At 30.6% G+C, this 19,056-nt stretch overlaps 2 protein-coding genes across 3 annotated transcripts; both read right to left on the bottom strand.

Moving 5' to 3' along the window:
* Positions 1–2,353: 2,353 nt before the first annotated feature.
* On the bottom strand, positions 2,354–7,628 carry LOC105108492 (probable ADP-ribosylation factor GTPase-activating protein AGD5). 2 transcript variants are annotated; one of them, XM_011002814.1, is made up of 11 exons: positions 7,391–7,628; positions 6,454–6,512; positions 6,196–6,286; positions 5,862–5,916; positions 5,680–5,770; positions 5,325–5,565; positions 4,472–4,688; positions 4,180–4,319; positions 3,478–3,681; positions 3,301–3,359; positions 2,354–2,671 (listed from the first exon to the last, which is right to left on the bottom strand). In XM_011002814.1, exons 1-11 carry the CDS (start codon positions 7,439–7,441, stop codon positions 2,527–2,529), a joined length of 1,353 nt encoding a protein of 450 aa, XP_011001116.1. In that variant the 5' UTR covers positions 7,442–7,628; the 3' UTR covers positions 2,354–2,526. The 2 variants fall into 2 exon arrangements, with proteins under 2 accessions (XP_011001116.1, XP_011001117.1); XM_011002815.1 differs by lacking the exon at positions 7,391–7,628 and adding an exon at positions 6,870–7,328 and having other exon boundaries at positions 6,414–6,512.
* Positions 7,629–13,105: 5,477 nt separating this feature from the next.
* On the bottom strand, positions 13,106–18,039 carry LOC105108491 (transmembrane protein 184C-like). The gene is made up of 6 exons (XM_011002813.1): positions 17,881–18,039; positions 16,894–16,985; positions 15,364–15,656; positions 15,149–15,271; positions 14,687–14,977; positions 13,106–13,669 (listed from the first exon to the last, which is right to left on the bottom strand). The coding sequence occupies exons 3-6, from the start codon at positions 15,628–15,630 to the stop codon at positions 13,466–13,468; spliced, it is 885 nt and encodes a 294-aa protein (XP_011001115.1). The 5' UTR covers positions 15,631–15,656; positions 16,894–16,985; positions 17,881–18,039; the 3' UTR covers positions 13,106–13,465.
* Between the last annotated feature and the right edge of the window lie 1,017 nt (positions 18,040–19,056).

Raw genomic sequence — 19,056 nt, 5'->3', positions numbered from 1 at the left:
ATCCTGTTCAATCTTTTGTCGACCCCCAATATCATGGTTCGTCTTCGTAACCACCACCATGATTGTATCTTTTGTTATTTTTTTTTAATTGTATTTCGACATAATTGTATTAATGCAAGTTTGACTAAATTTTTATAATATGAATATTATTTTTATTTTATTTTTTATTAGTTATACAATTATTTTTAAAATTAATTTATGTTGGTTATATATATTCTACAACTTTCAAAATATCTATAAATAATTAATTAAATAAATTAAAAGTCATTTTAATAAATAAATAAAAATTAATTTAATAAAATTAATATACTCAGCAAATTCCCAAAATGAGCAACGGAATTTCCGTTGTTGAAAATCCATTGCTAAAATTGCAACGGAAAATCAATTGCTAATTGTAAGCAATGGAATTTTCGTTGCTGGAAAATCAGCAACGGATATATTCGTTGCTAAAGAATCAGCAACGACAAATCTGCATTCAAAATTTGCCGTTGCTGATTCTGTTGCTAAATTATATTAGCAACGGATTTTAGTATTATTTGCAACGAAGTAGTCCGTTGCTAATGACTACATTTTCTAGTAGTGACAAGAGATTTTGTCCGTGAATTTGAATGTGAGGATGAATACACTTGCAAACCCTAGATAAGTAGTCAGCCTCCTTGAATTGAGGAAAGATGGAAGAAGAAGGGGCCCTTTAAAAAGGGGGGAAGAAAGGGAAAAGAAACTTAGCCTAATGGGCTGTGGCAAGGTAGATGAAACAATTGATGAAATGAGACAGAGGTCATCACGTCAAATGTACCTTGAAGCCCAAGTCAGAGTTGAGTGCCGATCAAGCATGTGACAAATCCAGCAACGCTGGAGGTTAAAATAGATACTGCATGTTAAGTAACCAAGTCGAGGAGTTTTGGACCCTTAATGGAAGAAATGATGGGAGGTTGTAATGAAAATTATTCAACATGAAATTGATGGGAGTAGGGGTAAGTTAAAAAAATAAATAATTGATTAAACCAATTAAATAAAAAAAATCAAATAAAAAAAAATTGAGTCAACCAATTAAAAAATTATAAAATTTTTTAGTTTAGGTTTGTTTTCAAAGTTTGAAATATTTTTCTAACCCTAAATCTAAATCAATATTCTTTAAAATAAAATCATTACCTCCCTTCCTTTACTTTTTATGTTTATCTTTTCCTTGATTTTTCTCTATGCTCCATAACTATTAAGCTTCATATTTTTCATTCCTTTTAATCAAAGGCATGCCCCTTTTTACCTTTTTTTTTATTATTTTTTTCCCTATTTCTCACATAATCTTGTAGTTATCATATAATTTTTTATACACATGTAACAAAAAAAAAATTATTTTATTGAATCAGCAAAAACACCTTCATGTGCTCTTCTTGATATTAGTCTTGTGAGAATAACAATTAAAAATCAAGTTTAATTAAAGAAACCAGGTATAAAAACATTAGGCACTTGATAGATGATGATGATATATATAAACTATTTGTAATTGGTTTCTTTTTATTTATATAATAATGTTTTGATGGTTTTACATTAATAATAGATATCAAATGTTTTTTTTGTTTATTTGTTTTTTTCCAATCAAATGAATTCTTTTCTTTTCTGTGCTTTTTTGCAAAATTTAATTTTTAAGCAATGATCTAACAAAAAAAAAATTAAGATTGAATTTCTAGATATTATGAATGCCTAACCAACTTTAAAAAAAATCATGTTTATTGAGAAATTCAAGATATCTTAGAAAATAGGTATAGAGTTGAGAAAATAAAAACAAGATAAAAATAGAAACCTTGAAAAACATGGCCCATAAAAAAGCTTAAAAAAAAAACTTAATTGAATTTTTTTTTATTTAAACTGATTTGAAAGGAAAAAAAACTAGACGGAACTGAAAATGCTTAGCCTCGAATGACATGAATGTCATGGAAACTTTATACTTGATTTCAGTTTTTTCGCGATTACATCTTGAGCTGAATTGCATGGGCTTGAGTTTAGACATTATCTCTTAGTTTTTCTTACAAAACAAATATTCTATTTGAATACAGCACCCTCTAAAAGTTCATAAATGTAGGAGTAATACACTTGAAAGAAAAGAAGAACAAGATCGAGGTATGTGATTATTGAATGAATTTCTGTGAAACTCTTGAATGAACCTCAATGTCTTGAACTTGAATGACATGAATGTTTACGGAAACCTAAATATTTATAGACTTTGATTAGATACCAATCAATATGTGCCAAATCCAAGCAATGTCGGAGGTTACAGTTAGATACCGCATTAAGCAACCAGCTCAAGGAGTTTTGGAACCTTAATGGAAGAAATGAAAGGAGAGTATAAAGGAAATTATTCAATATGAAACCAACTTTATTAAACCAATGATGGCAATGATACAAATAAATACAAACCTAGGCAGTAACCCCCAACAAGCAATTGGATGAGAGTTCATGCAAGGTAATATGAGTGCGAATTTTCCCATGATTTAACTACTTTAATGGAGAGAATGTCTAGGCAATCCATCACTGTTTTGTATACGTCGCTAATGATGAGAGATCGTAATACCCTGAAGGCTGAGTTGGAGCAACTGGGAATGCTGGAGTAGGCATGGTTGCTTTGGTGTTTGTCATGCCATTGATAGGAGCTACTGGACCTGGCCTATACATGCTGCATATAATTCACAAGCATCGAATTGTTTTAAGTATATGTGGCAAAACCAAACCTTATAAACAAGCATCAGGCCAGACCCTTTCAACAAGCAATTATCTCTGAATGAAAGATGAAAGTGTAGCAACATCCGCTTTACAGAACTTTCAAGCTGCATCAGGCAACTTACAGAAACTAATTTTACAGCTGCCTTTTAATGCTATGATAGTCAAGGTAATGAACATGCATGCATCGTTAACAAAATCCAAAAATTTACACAAGACTGCATATCTGTGGAGCAGGGAAATGATCCTTCTCCAGTCTCGTATCTATCAAAAATGGGGCCACTAATCCAGTTCACGCTTATTTGCCACCACAATATATTGTCAGAAAGGTATGCTAATTCAATTGCAGGGCATAACCCTCATTCTGTAGTAAAATGATCTTTTTGCTTCAGGTTTTGACTACTCTCAGTGTTGATTATGTCAACTCTAAAACTGTGAGATTTCATCGCTTAAATTAACTTCGAAACTTAATTTTGGAATCATAAAGTTATTAGGAACCAACCCAGAAAGATCAAAATTATAGTTAAAAACTAAAAAGAATTCAGCAATAAATAAATGACTGGACAGAAGCCCTTAGCATGCTACCTTGATATCGGAAAGTTAATTGGGTTCCCTGCAGAATACACTTGTTGGCTGCTTCCCATCTGGTGCAAGAAGACAACAATAGATGAGAGATGGAGCTTTTCAAACAGAAAAAAACATGGGGTTAACATGTAAAAGCTCAGACTGCATATATTTTTGAGGATCAGAGATTGGCATCACCATCCCAGGAACTTGATAGCCATAGCTTCCCCAACTCTGAGCAGGTAAGTGAATGCCATTGGAACTGGGTCTATATGATTTTGAAGGAACGGTGTGGGATCCATTGCCAGACCCTGCTGCGGTAGCCATAATGAATTGTTGTTGTTGGGATAACATTTTTGCAAGTTGCTGTTGATGGACAGAAAATGGAGACGCCATACTGGACTGCATATTCCACCAACGAAATGGTAAGATGAACATGAATCTCTTTTGAGCGAGCAAAAAAATAAATGATGAAAATACAAATGGACTGTTGTATATCAAGAATTCCACAACGCTATTTTTCATATTTCGTTTTAACACATAATAGAAGACTATGGACACAGAAACTCCACTTCTGATCCCTCTTACAGAAAATTAAGAAAATGCCTTTACTCCAATTCTAGGCAGAACAACCAATTGGGAAGCTCACAGATATGCCATAGATGACCCAAAAAATAGAGCGGTGTTATTTATAATCATCTATCATGATAACTTTGTGATGAAAACCCACACTCACACAAAGGTGTTACGAAAATCATCTGCCATAATTGCTTCACGCTGAACACACACAGCTCTTATTCTTAACAATTTTTTTGTCACATGATCAGTGAATGGAATCTTTTGTCCTCCACAATACCCGGATCCATATTTAATCATGGCATTTTTTTTCAAAATATATACCTTGTCGAAGAGGTTCATGGTATCATTATTCACAGCCTTTAGGGGTTTCTCCAAAGATGGTGAAGTTAAGTTCGGTTGTGTCATGCTTTCAATAAAGTTTGACGAGCTACTTCTCTCTGGAATAGATTTTGCATCAGCAGCTGCAAGCAGGTCAGGGAAAAGATTATTGGTAAAAAACAAGCTAAGAGGTGATTCTTAGCAACTATGGACCTGGCAAGCCAGGATAAATGGATAAAAAGTATCTAAGTATCAATGATTTCTTTCATGTAAATTATTAGGAGCAGGAACTCACTTTGGAAACTGGCCCATCCATTATCATGAGCAGGAGTCGTGGAATCACTCTCCCTAGAATCATCCATGCAAAGCAAATTAAAAAGTTCAGTTGCATAATCAACTTTTGGAAGTGTTACAACTTTGGTTGCACTTTCTTCCTTCTCTGCCAACTCAGCTTTTGGGGCCGCTGGTTCTGACTTCTGCACAGGTTCTTGTGATTTGTTGTCATGTGCCGCCTGTTCACACAGTCCATTAGTTTATATGCATGCAGTGCCAGCAGCCAAACAACACATATTTTTGCACATGTTAGACACACACGACGACATTTAACATAAGAAAAGGAATGACAAGCCATTTCTCTGTAATTGTCTACTGCAATTGATTTATCTTACCTCTAACAATTAAATGGTTCCCCAAATGGAATCATGTCTTCAGAACTACATTGATCAGACAAAACATCCTAAATATATTATCCTTTTGAGTTTTCAAGATCTTGAAGAAACAGTTTTTTCCCGACATGTTCACAAAATGTCTCTTTCTACCTCCTCATCTCTCAAATATATATATATATCACAAAATGTCTCTTTCTACCTCCTCATCTCTCAAATATATTTTTTTTTTTTAAAGAAAAACATAGCAACCCTAATTTAACAACTTGCATCAATTTGTAATTATTGTATAAAACTTTTAACAGTTGGGAAATGTGTGGCAAAATATAAGCACACTTGAAATACTTTTCCATTTGTATAATATGATCTCCTTTGTTTGATTCATACGTAACCTACATGCTTAACTAAAATGGTACCAGCAGAGAGAAGGGCAATGGATGTTGCTGAGGAAACAAAGGCAAGCAGAAGCGAAAGTGTATCTACCTTTTGAGATGCTTTAACAGCCAATGGGGTGGAAGCTTTAACAGGCATTGGAGTGGAACTTTTGGAAGCAGGACTTCTGCCATTGGTAATGGGTGGACGAGTAACTTTCCTCTCCTCTAAAACATGGTTAGTGTCATTCATTTGGCCATGACCACTTCTTCTTGTTGGAGTCTTCTCTCCATTCACCCTTGAAGGTGATTTGGCTTTTCCATCCCTAGGAACCCATCTCTTCTCTTCATATCTAACATATAACATAAGCATCCTTAAGTTCAACATCAAGTAGAAAAACTAATGATATCTGACAAAGTCAAAAACAATATCAATACTTGAGATTGGTAACTCTACAAAGTCATACTTTGCCCGAATGAAATACTCAATTTCAACTCTGTCATATTTAGGAGGCAACTCTGCTTCCCAATAGTTATTCGATCTCTCGTTCCCCATAGCTGCGGACAACAAGAAACAAAAACCTGATCTCAGATGCAACTTGGCTAAATCAAAAGGAAAACAATTTAGTGTAATAATAATCATGCTTACATTGAATAAATGCAATCTGCCCTGGAAGCCATGTGTCTAAAGTGGCAGATCTAACCTGTGTCATGGTCATAAAGAAGCTGATGAGTGTTTGGCACTGTGTTTTAAAAGTGTTTTTAAAAATTAATTTTTTTTTCTTTAAATTAATATGTTTTTAATATTTTTAAATTAGTTTGATGTGCTGATCTCAAAAATAATTTTTAAAAAATAAAAAAAACATTATTGGCATACTTTTCTGAGTGAAAAACACTTTGAAAAGCAACCGCAACCACACTCATTCACTCTTGAATTAAAAAAGAAAAACTAAATATAGATGATTATAAATAAAACGCTCCACCTTTGATATGTGTACTCCTAGACTCCTGTGGATACCTGAACAGTGCATGCATATGAAGATTCCTAGATTCACGCTAGCCCATCGAGGCCCTCTGTATATAAAATCAGACAGCATCACAAATTGTAAATGCTCAAACCCATATATTAGGATACTAACAGGCCAGTTCCCGATAGGAAAATCAGTGTAACAATAGAAAGCTCAACAATTTGAAAACCCACATTATTTCTTATACGCAATACATGGTGCCCGGATACCTACTTGCTTTTGCAGTCAGCACACTCTCTATTCTCTGGTAATTTAAGGAGGCTTTCCAAGATCTGAAATCAAAAGAGCCACGGAGGTGAATCTCTTTATAAATTAATAATACCATATAAACTACAAATTACAAGAAAGTCATTAGCAAGGCCATGATGCTGGGTGAGAAAAAGAAGGTAGTACAACAATCACAGAGCTTTGGTTTGCATATTGCAGAAGACAGTCCTCATTTCTCAAAATGTAAAAATCTTATTTTTATTAACCTTTTATTTTGTAAAAATCATCATTGACTTCTATGGTAATGGCATATGGCATAAATCATGTGAATATCGCAATAACAACTTCAAAAACATACTACAACTCATTGAAAATGATAGGCAACATGGAAATGATATCTAATAAAAAAAAGACAGCCCTACAGGTGTTGTTGCACAAAATCCATAGTGAAAAAATCACCAACTCAGCAACTCTTATCTCGTTACAGCTAGCCACGAATTGAGTCAGCCATGGCACCACCAACAAACACCTTTGACAGCTATACTATGAATCTTAAACAAGTTTCTTACCTTATTCACTCATTTCTTAATATAAATCATACACAAAGCAATCAATTCCTATTCAGAGAACTCACAACAGATTCCATGTTTAAAATTTGAACAACAAACCAATTCAAATTGTGGAACAACAAGATATTTTCAGACAACAAGTGCAAAACAAAACAGATTAACTATAACTACGTCCTGCTTGTAACTAGCCAATACACTTAAATGAATAGAGATAAAAGCAAACCCAAGAAACCCAGTAAGCTTTTACTAAAATGAATCTAAGAATAAATAAAAGAAAGTCTTTATCAAAGAAAAAAATTATAATTCCAAACCCAACCAAAAAGAAAAGGAAGCAAAACGTGAAGTCAGATAGAAAACGAATATAATGAAGAGACCTTTCTGTGCTTTGCATGAAGTTCTTTCGAAACATTAGCCTTCTCGTTCATGTTTTTTGCACTCTCTCTCTCTCTATCTATCTATCTATCTATCTATAAGAAAATCTGATTCTTTCTTTGTATGGCGGCTTAGAATCCAAGAGAGACTAACCGTACAGAGAAAGGAAGTTATAATGTATGGAGGAGGAGGTGGAGGACGAGACGAAAAGCCAAAGTGGACTCTTTTCTTTCTCTTTCGCTTTGCTTTTGTTTTTGAATGGTGACGAGCGTGTACTTGCACGCGTTAAATGGGAACGAACCAATTTTGAGGGGGGCTAAGAATCACATATGGTCCCTCAATGTTTAGTATTTGTTCAAATCAACTTTCTATAACTTATTTTTACAAATTGAACCTCCAAAGTCGAGGGTCCTAATGGTAATTCACAATGAAATGCTAATGCCTCCATGATAATTGTGATGGTTTTTACATGTCGTTGATTCTTGACCCGTGGAAAAAACATGTACCATAGTCTTATTTTCGAATAATTTGTGGTCATTGAGGTTTTATAAATATGAAAAATTATAGATAATTTGGTACGGTGACTTTTTTTTACTTATTTAAAAGTGCAATCAATTATAAGAATTATTTATAAGTTTTATTTTTATATTATTAGAGAAACTATATGCTAAAATTACTTGATATTTTAGCTACAAACAAACGAGCACATAATATCTTTTTCAAATAAATAAAGATTAATTTTTATTTACTTTAAAATAGGTATAATCTAACATGATAATTTTAACTAATAAAAACCATGGCTATTCAAAAAAATTTATAAATATTCTATTTATTAAATATACAAATATTAATTGTTATTTGATAAAATCTAATATAATAGAAGCAAGAATGAGAGTTATTTTTCCAAAATATAGGCAAAGGAGTTAAAAGCTGTCTCATCACCATGCCTCGTTGCCAGGAATACATATATAAGCGAATTGATAATTGATAAATGTTAAGAAAAGGACTAAATTGAATAAGAAGTAGAGTTCAAAAGTTGATTTGACCAAACCTCAACACTTAAAGGACCAATGCATGGTTTTATCCTTTTGGTGTTTGCTCTCTTTATGCACTTATTTATTATTTACCCTTTCTTCGATGGTGACGTGGCGCGTTCACGCGTGGACTAAATTGAAAATGAAGGAGACTCCAAGAAGAGAGTTTCTTTCCTTCTTTATTATTTTTTTGTCCTTTTAATTTTCTTATTTCGCCTCTCGGACCCAAAATGAAATCATGTACAATGCTTGCTAGCGACATCTTTTTTTTTTTCAAAATAAAAGTGTAATAAATGCAGTAAAGATTATTTTTAAAAATGATTTTTACTTAAAGATAAATGAAAATAATATTTTTTATTTTTAATATTATATACTAAAACAATAAAAATATTAATCTAAAGCTTTTAAAAAACTTCAAAAATTTTAAAAAGTACAGTGCACCTTCAAATGCCTTGAAAGTTTATATAGATTTTATTTAATAATATATTTTTCTATAATTTGACTTTTTTATATAGGATAATTTTATTCTAATAGGAGTCTTTCATCTCTCTCCTCCATTGATTCTTGGTATTACCAAGGATCCACCAATCAATTCCTTAAGAATTGTAAATTCAGTAAAAATTACCTCTTTTTTTTATATATAATATGACAAAAGAATTCGATTACTTTTGTTATATAAAAAACTCAAGTGGTGACACATGTTTGTTTCTTATTAACAATATCAAGTGCACACATGCCTACCATAAATCATCAGGCAAACAAAAGTCCAATAAACACTATATACGGGCTTGAAATTTATATCGATGAATTATTATTTTATATCAAGATTATAATATTATATAAAAAATTAATTTAATTTAATAATTTAAGTTAATAGGAGAATTCCAAGAATAATTTTATATATTAAAATCCTGTTGTAACCCTTGTTGGGCACTCCTTGGATCAAATCCTAGTAATTGGATTCTTATTGGATTTTCCATTGTAATCTAAATGTGACTTATGCGGACAAGATGCGGGATCCTGTCCAATGTCGATGTCCTATGCTTGAAATGTTAATGTTAATTATTAGTACTTTTTCACAGCCACATTTGTCCATGAAAATCATGAAAATTAAGGGTGTTTTTGTTTTTAGAAAGTAATTTTGAGATTTTTTTTTTTAAATTTTTTTATGTTTGTTTATTATTAGAAAAATTAGTTAAAAGAAAATACTTTCCAAGAAACTTTGACTTGATTTTTAAAAAAAAGTATTTTTTTAAAAAATTTGAACAACAAATATTTTTTAGAAATTATAAAAAAATTAGAAATATTATATTATTTGTTGATTATATCAAATTTAGTCCTCAAACTTTTGATTGTTATATATATTTTGTTTTGAATATTTATTTTTTAATTTTATTTTTTTCAATTTTATTTTTATATTAACTTTGGTCTTTATTTTTATAATTATTATTTTTTCTTATTATTTTTTATTAAAAAAAATTATCTATAAAATTTAATCTTTATTTTTTTATTATTACTTATTTTATTTGAAATAATTTATGAAATGTTAATGATTATTATTTTAATTTTTTTATCTTTTATTTTTTAGATTTGATCTCTATTATTTTGATTATTATTTATTTTATTTGAGATCATTTATGAAATTATTTATTTTTCAATTTTATTCTCATTCAACTTTTTAATTTTTAAGATTTATTTCTTATTATTTTATTAAACTTGAGAAAAATAAAATATTAATAAGTTATTTTTTAGTTTATTTTCTATAACATAATCAAATCCTAAAAAGTATTTTCCAACTTATTTTTCATTACGTTATCAAATATCAAAAATTTATTTATATTCTTAAAATTTATTTTTTTAAATTTATTTTTAAAAAAATTATTTTTCAACCAACAAACAATCTAAAAATCTCTCCACGTCAGATGTTGTATCTCCAAATTTCGTAAATGAAATCAGAGTAGCATTTGAATCTTTGTAACAGAGTCCGAGTCAACCAACATAAGAATTCACCAGTTACTATAATATTATCAGTTAATGCATGTTATACATATAAAATTATTGAATTCAAGCTCGGTTCAAGATTCAAGTCTCATTAGTTAAACAAATCAACTTAAAATAATATTATTTTAATTTTTTTTAATAAAAATCAAATATCATCCGAGTCAACCAACGTAAGAATTCACCTGTTACATTGATTAGATTTGATATGGTTTTTTATTTTTACTCAATTTAATATAAAACTTAACTTGAATTGGGTTCACTGTAATTAATCAGAATTCATAATATTTGTATATAAGATATCCTGTGAGGATCGAAATAGATCATCTTCGTCTTGAAAACAGTGATTTTTGTAATATTTGAAAATTCAAATTTAGTTTTATGAAAACAAAAATATTCATGGACGGATGCTAACTCCTTCACCTCATGACTTGCATGCATTCTCCGAAAATATCCATGGATGCCAACTCCTTCGCCTCATGACTTGCATGCATTCTCCACTGCATTCAATTCAACAGGTGTAGAAGAATATATGCCTTTCAATGCACTCATATCTTTTCAAAACAGTTTTTCGTGACTTTGCTATCTTCTGGGCAGCCACCTTCAAGTAGTAAAAGAGAGAATGAAAATGACAGAAATCCATCATGTTTGAGCACTGTAGCCCTTCACCAATGCTCGTTTGTAATCTTCCAGATTAGTCAAGGTAGCTTTAACTAGGCCTGGAATCACGAGCGAACCAGACAAAACCACCCTGATTAGGACAAGCTTGAGTTTACTTATCGCAATTTAGGGTACACTCCAGCATGATTCAATTGGTTTACTGAGGTCACCATTGCTAGCTGTTAGGAGCAATGCTAATGGTTCAGGATTTATAAATCAATAGTTTTTAAAACAAAATCTTCTGTTAAGCCTGAGTCCAAATTTAACGGATATAAAATCCTTGGAGGCTTAAAAGAACATGAGCGAACTGCCCACAGACTTGAGAGCAGCGCCTGTGGGCTCTTCTTTAGATACCAAGCCTATCACCCATGGGTTTAGACAGCATGTTTAAACTCATTTTTAAACGCCCATAGAGTTTCACAGTGCGATCCGAGCTTTCTTTAAGACCTTTCACGGGTCTCTTAGGATATTTTTAGGAGACCCCGTATAGATTTCTTAAGATATATTTTTTTTAAACTAATATATTTTGAATTTTATTCTTTTTACATCTTTGAGTGTATAAAAATCTATCTTTTTATTAATATACATGTAAGAAATATTTTCATTAATATTATTATGAAAAAAATTACATTTGAACTCCTCCACCCATATAAAATAACAAGATTTATAAATACCTCATGGATCACTTATATAAATGATTCATAATCTTACAATTCTCAATATTTTTAGTATATGTATTTTTAAATTTTTTTTTTTAAAATATCATTATATTTTCTCTTTCTATAAATATACTTACTTAAGTATTTAAGAATTTTCTAACCTTCCATGAAAAATATTTTGTAAATATATTACTTCCAACATTAATCTACACCTATTTTGGCTATTTTAACTTTAAAAGATAGGGTAGATTACAAGAACCAACTAATTTAACCTTGTTACCAAGCAACTTGAATTTTGTTACATCATCAAATGCCATTTTAGAATTGACTTCAATTACAACGAACAATATGCTTTGAAATTTCAGAAGAAACCCTCCCACGTTGATGGGCATTTTGAACTTTATGGAAGTGTTAGATGACATTGTAGGAGAGGTTTCTTGGGTTCCACGAGTACCTTTTGTCTTTGTGATAAGAAAACATGGAGGGACTTGCTACGTGTTGAATATATAATCCACGAAGGGAAACACTAATTTTACAAAAAACTTTAAAGTGAAAATACACTCCAAATAATATTAAATTTAATCACCCAAAATATTTTAAATTAAAACAAATCCTTTTGAAAAGAAAACTCTTTTAATTAAATACCACGCTATCTACATTCTACATCAGAGCTAACAAAAATGTATATGCTTTATGATTAATTAAAGTTAATAACTAAATTATTAATATAACTAAAATATTTGTTATTTTAAACAAAAAATGGATACAATGTGATTGCAAAATAAATGAAAAAATTAACGATTTCTTTTAACAGAAATACGCGATTGGTACAATAAAAAAATCTGTATATTAAAATGAAAAAAAATAATAATTAAGATCCATGTTCTTAATTGAAAGAAAGTGAAACTTGATATATCAACATTGCAATTTTCCTTCTAGAAAGCGGAAAAATTAACAGAAATTTCATGGAGGTACTTGATTGGAAGTCTTAAAAAAGTTGATGTACTAGAATGAAAATAATTAAAACTCAGATACTCGATTGAGAAAAAAGTGAAAATTGACGTACCAATAGTTTAATTATCCCTCCACAAGACTAATATCACGTGAAAATCCTAAGGAAACAGTAGCATTCAAGTCGTCCTTGAAGACCAATAGTATCCTTTTTCCAGCTGCCAACAACCTCAGCTAGAAAACCTTCACAATGTTTCCAACGAACATCAGCTCAGAAATCAAAGCCAATTTTGGTTTTTAAAAGCAGTCTACAGTTAAGAATCTAGTACCATATGGAAAGTTCTACCAGCTCAATGATTGAAATTAAGATAAATCAGTAAGATCCAGGTGCCCCATGATTGTTCTACTGAACTAGTTTGAATAATCAAAGATTTTGAGGTTCTTAGAGTCTCCAAGAAAGTACCCATTTTCATATTTTTCCTCGACATTGCTTTCAAACAACCCTATTCGCAGACTGCCAAGTTTTTTGCATTGAAGTTTCTAGTAATCATCAACAAAATTGTATAGAATAGACAATACAGCAACATTTATTATATCTTCTTCAGCATGGCCATCTAACCAAAGAAGCTAAAGAGGAAAAGTGGAAAAAAGGGTCGGGCGCATTAACATAGGTAGACACCTCATATTACATAAAAGTACAGAGCAAACCTATGGAAGTGCATTTCCTAGCATGTGTTGTGCCCTGTCCCCTCCGTGGTCTAGAATTCTGGACAAATCACTCTCTTTTCTTCAGCATTTTTGTTTCCACCTCTCCACTATAAGGTGCAACATGGTATGCATACCGTTGGAGAACAGAGAAGACAACCATCTCCAAAATTACCAAGACATTCTGATAAGCTTCTTCAAGGTGCTCCACATCCAACCAAAAATGATGGGACCGAATGATGCCCGCCGAAACAAGCATATCAAGCATTATGCCCTGCACATGGTCAAAGATGGCATTTTATGAAGAAGTGATGGCATCTGTGCGCTATTAATTAACATAGAAGAAAGATAATGGGGGATGAAGGGCAACAGGACATCTTGTTCTTTGGTTCAACATTGAAAGGAAAACATAAATAAAACTGGGTAAAACTAACACAGGGAAAGGGAGATTTTAGCAGACTGCAAAGTGTTGAAGACAAAACTCAGAAGGAGGTTTTAATCCCCTGTGATCTGGAGGTGCACAAACCTAATAGACAAACACCTAAATACACTTCAGACATTTATAGCCACAACAACAGGCCTCCTGATCTATTCTAGTGAACAAGTCAACCCACTTACTCAGTTCTCAAACTCTGATTAGACAGAGTCCAAGTGCTTGAAGGTAATTTAAACAGCATTTGCAATGAATTCCGCTTAAGGCATTCTAAAGGTCCCTAAAACTACAAAACGTGTTAAATACGCTGCACAGTTCTATTTCAAGCTTTCTAGAGAACCTCCAAATGGAATTTAATCAAATATGCATGGTCCTGATCTCAAATTTAAAAGCATAAACAAACAAAATACAACCATCCTTTTTCAAACAAGTATCCTTATTGGGAAGCACTGATCTGATATATTCCAACCAATTAAAATCTGAAGCACTACACACCATAAAACCCAATAAAACTTGAATCTGAATTATCTGACAACAAAAGATTCAGGTATCATTTAGAGCAGTTTTCCATTAGCATGGCTCTGTTTTTAGCGACTAGCAGAGGCCAACCCATTTTCTTCTTAAATAAACCATGAAAATGCTATTTGCACAAGGTCCCAAATGTCTCCAAGATTGTAATAATTGGATTAACCAAGAGTACTCTCCTTTTGTCTGTTCTTTCAGGGCTAAGAGAGATTTAGTTGGTTTGCTTTAGGTTCTTAGGGGCTCTTGTGCTCTTGGAGCCCTCAAGGTTTTGATTTGCATCTAGGGCTAAAAGCACTTGATGAGAAGCTGAAAGAGTATGGGAAGGATATTTACCTGCCAAAAGCAAAAGAAGACAACCCCCTTGATCCATAGGAACTTTGCAAGAGGCTTGTGTGGTGCCAATTCTTTTGCAAACACATGGTAAAACACCACCAGAGAATACAGAGCCACTGATACCGAAATGTTAAGGATAATGGTGAATGTCCAACTCAACCAATTAGGGTAAATCCCAAGCATTTGCAGTGTTATCATCAAGATGGAACATATTGGGCGAATGATGACAAATTGCCATGTCCAGTGTTTGAGGAGCACTAAATTACGGTGGTCTAGCCGTGCTGTGCGAGGCTGCATTTTATGAAAACATAATGTGTAAAAAATAACTATAGAAACTTTGATAGACAAGTCTAATGGTCACATTCCTCTCATGACACCCTTTAGACATGTAACTGTTATATGTTATATATTATGTATTATTTATTATAAAAAGGAAAGAAACTGCAGAAACCATTTCCATACCACAAAAAGTGTCATTGGGAAGGAATGGTGAATTTCTCTTCCTTTGACCTCATCTGGCACAATATTTTTGCTAATGGAAATTTTCAGGTAACTATACATCAATGCCAAGAACTTGGCAATTACCTGCAAGTAGAAATGAGAAACTAGAAGTGATGTAACAAGCGAAACAAGCCACAAGACATAGTTAAATCACAATTATCACATTGCAAACTCACCAGAGCCTCATAGCATTCCTTAACTGAATCCAAAAATGTGAAGAATGCTTTACTCCCCTGGATATCCAACAAACCCACATAGGAATCAACAGCATATATGGGAGCCATAAGGATGATAATTATTATGGCCTTCTGTTCCTTTGGGTTTTTCCAGTAAAAAAGATGCTGAGATAAAAGCTGCACTGTAAAATGCAGTGAAAGCAGCACACAGAATCCACACCCCAATAGGGTAATCTGTCCACGATCCATACTACTGAAATCCATCATTCAACAGCAAATCGAGAAGCAAGAATCTGCAAAAGAACATTAGCAAATAATCAGAACCTATACAACCAGTTCTCAGTGGTAGGAATGAATTCAGTAAGTTTTGCTTGGACAGATCAAAGTCAGACAATAAATAAGAACAACAAGCTAAATTCTAAAATAACTGCACAATGGCAAATGGTGATAGCAGGAACATTCCACTACTATTTCTCTTATAGTGAACACTAAGATCTATTACTGGAAAACATCAATTTAGAAATTTGTGGATGAGATAAATGTGTGAACTTCATCGATATATCAAACTTAGGGTAAAATACATATCCATGTATATACGCACACAAGTATCAAGATCTACAGTAAACAATTTCAGGGTTGGCAATGATGGAGCATCCAAAATGCGATTCCTCTAGTTCCAAAAGAAAAACTCAGCTATTTAATACACCAACGAAATTTTAAGTGAAAATGAAGCCCATTACGAAAATAAAACCTCTAAAAAAAAAACCAACAATCCAACATAATCACCAAAGTTTGGTTTACTTATATAATTCTTTCTTAAGATCATTATTTTAAAGATATATTGGGAATTTCATCAATCTATAACTGTGGCTGTAATGTGTGTACACTTGCGCACATATACAGATGCAAATAGGCAAATACATCAAAATTTTACAGCAATCAATTTCAGAGCCATCAACAATGGCAGGTCGAAAACGCGATCAGCTAGTTCCCCAAAAGAATTAGTCTATCTTTATTCAGCTAAAAAAACAAAGAGCTATATTGCTTGTGAAATAAATTATATAAATAGCCTTCTAACAATCAATTTTGGCTCACTTATATAATTCTATTTCTAAAATCGTGAAAAATAACAAAAAAGTTTCCATATTTATGAACATTTATATCTGAAGGACACTTGAAAAGAGCAAAACAGAAATACAATGGACAAGCCAATCATAACAATGAAGTAAATACAACACATAAAAAACAGTATTTATAATTGCAAAATCAACCAGTTGAAGAACCCACTTAGCAACATTACTGCACAACAGAAAACATAATCACAGATTAATAACTAGATTCAAGAAGCAACAGAAAGCACAATTATTGATTAATCCCATGATTCTGCAGTGATCGAAAGATCTTAAACCAAACCATATACTTCATTCTGGTCAAAACTAAAGCGATCATTTCAATAAGATTCCAAGTTTAATGTAATCTTAAAGAATTGAACAAAGTATAGTCTTTGAGGTTTCTTTGAGAAACGCTTACAGGATCGAGATGAAGTGGAACTGAGATTTTCTTGAATGGGTTTTTTATGGTCTTATTTTTGGGATTTTGTAAGAGAAACCCACTGTTTATTTATTTTAGGTTGTATTTGTTTTTTGAAAATTTAATTTTTATATATTTCTTTATCATTAAAAAAATAGTCAATATAAAACATTTTTTTATTAATAAAAAATATTTTTTAATAAAAAAATATTACTTTTTTTTTTAAATGTTTTTCCTTATTTTTGAAAAAAAAACTTTATTAATAAAAAATATTTTTTAATAAAAGAATATTAATTAATTTTTTTAAAAATGTTTTTCTCTATTTTTGAAAGAAAAACTCTGAAAATTATGAAAAATTTTAAAATATCATATTATTTACTAATTATATCAAATTTTAGAAATATTATCTTATTTGCTTATTATATCAAATTTGATACTCGAATTGTTATATATTTTATTTTGAATATTTGTTTTTCAATTTCATCTCTTACAATTTAATTTTTATATAACTGCCATCATTATTTTTATAATTATTATTTTTTTATCTAATTATTTTTTAATTAAATTTTTTGATCTATTAAATTTGATCTTTATTTTTTTTTAATTATTACTTATTTTATTTGAAATAATTTATGAAATGTTTATAATTATTATTTTAATTTCTTTATCTTTCAATTTTTTTATTTTTTTAGATTTGATTTTTTTATTTTATTTGAGATAATTTATTAAATTATATATTTTTTGATTTATTATCATCAACTTTTTAATTTGTAAAATTTATTTCTTATTATTTTAATAAACTTGAAAAAATAAAACATTAATAAGTTATTTTTCAATTTATTTTCTACCATATAACTAAACTGTGAAAAATATTTTTTTAATTTATTTTTTATTATATTATCAAATATAAAAAAATAATTTATTTTTAAAAAAATTATTTTTAAAAATGTTTTTAAAAATTTATTTTCTAGTAAATAATAAAAATATTAAAAAATTCATTGATTGGAGTTGAACAAAACCACAGATAACTGTTCCAAACACATAAACATATGGCCCTGTTAAACAGGTCCACATTTTGTTTCTTCAACTATTTCACAAGTTGAGAAGCCAATGAAAGGTAATAAGTAAGGCCAATCCAGATTGAGAAGAGACAGATTCGGGCTCGCTCCTATTAGAACTTGACACCTACAAGTTTGCCAAGGCCATTAAAGGGATAAAATGGGAGAGATGTTTTTTTTTCTTTTTTGTCTCTTTTCTCTATTTAAAGAAGGGCTAAGATGTTGTTTCAAAGGAACGAACACCCTGAAGTGAACAAAACTAAAGTTGAAGAGGAATGACTCATGGTAAAAGCCCAAACAATTAGTCAAATGTTTTCAAGTAGTTAATAGTGTGTTTTATAGTTACAATTATTTTTTAAAATATTTTTAATACTAAAATATATAAAAATAATATATTTTTTTATTTTTTTAAAAAATAATTTTGAGATTAGCGCATCAAAACAATCCAAAACAAACAAAAAAAATTAAATTTTAGCAAAAAATAAAAAAAATTAAATTTTTTAGGAATCACATTCCCAAACGTCCTCTTAATGCACAAATTCTTAGATGTTCAAAAATATTATTTCCTTACTTTTGCAATATAATGTAATTTATGAGATTTCGGTGTACAATAAAAATTTTTTTGTTAAAATTTTTATAAATAGAAATAATTTTAAAAAATAAAATGGTTTTGATATGTTAGATTTGACACTTAAAAAATATGGACTTAACAATAGCCAAGTATAATATAATGTGAGTTTGACAAATATTTCAGACTTATAAAACTTAGATTTAGTATTCAGCTAAGCCCAAAATAGTGTGGGTCTAGCAAGCATACCAAACTCAAAGCACTTGGATTCAACCATTACCAATTTAAAAGGCTGTATGTCTAATCCTAGATGATCTTTTAAAATAAAAATATTGAAGGCATGATAAATTATCATGTCTCTTCATCTAAAACAATCATTAATATTAATATAATGATTTTGTTACACTTATAGGTGTATACAAGTCTTTTAAGGAAACTACCATATTTATTATCTCATTAATGATATATAAAAATATTTATCTCTCATGAATATCACCAAAAGCATATAACTTTCTAGTCTTTTTTTTTCTTTAAAAA

This window comes from Populus euphratica, unplaced genomic scaffold (assembly GCF_000495115.2).
Source record: "Populus euphratica unplaced genomic scaffold, PopEup_1.0 scaffold194.1, whole genome shotgun sequence".
Lineage (NCBI taxonomy): Eukaryota > Viridiplantae > Streptophyta > Magnoliopsida > Malpighiales > Salicaceae > Populus > Populus euphratica.
This window is presented reverse-complemented; position numbering and strand designations above follow the sequence as displayed.

What these genes read in the sequence shown, in the direction of transcription:
- LOC105108492 (XM_011002814.1), bottom strand. Translation starts at nt 7,441, where the DNA reads ATGAACGAGAAGGCTAATGTTTCGAAAGAACTTCATGCAAAGCACAGA. An exon ending in TGTGCTGACTGCAAAAGCAA is followed by an intron (nt 6,287 to 6,453) that starts GTAGGTATCCGG and finishes TTTTATATACAG; the next exon opens with AGGGCCTCGATGGGCTAGCG. An exon ending in CTGTTAAAGCATCTCAAAAG is followed by an intron (nt 4,689 to 5,324) that starts GTAGATACACTT and finishes CTGTGTGAACAG; the next exon opens with GCGGCACATGACAACAAATC.
- LOC105108491 (XM_011002813.1), bottom strand. Translation starts at nt 15,630, where the DNA reads ATGATGGATTTCAGTAGTATGGATCGTGGACAGATTACCCTATTGGGG. An exon ending in AGGAATGCTATGAGGCTCTG is followed by an intron (nt 15,272 to 15,363) that starts GTGAGTTTGCAA and finishes TTCTACTTGCAG; the next exon opens with GTAATTGCCAAGTTCTTGGC. An exon ending in TCCCAATGACACTTTTTGTG is followed by an intron (nt 14,978 to 15,148) that starts GTATGGAAATGG and finishes CATAAAATGCAG; the next exon opens with CCTCGCACAGCACGGCTAGA.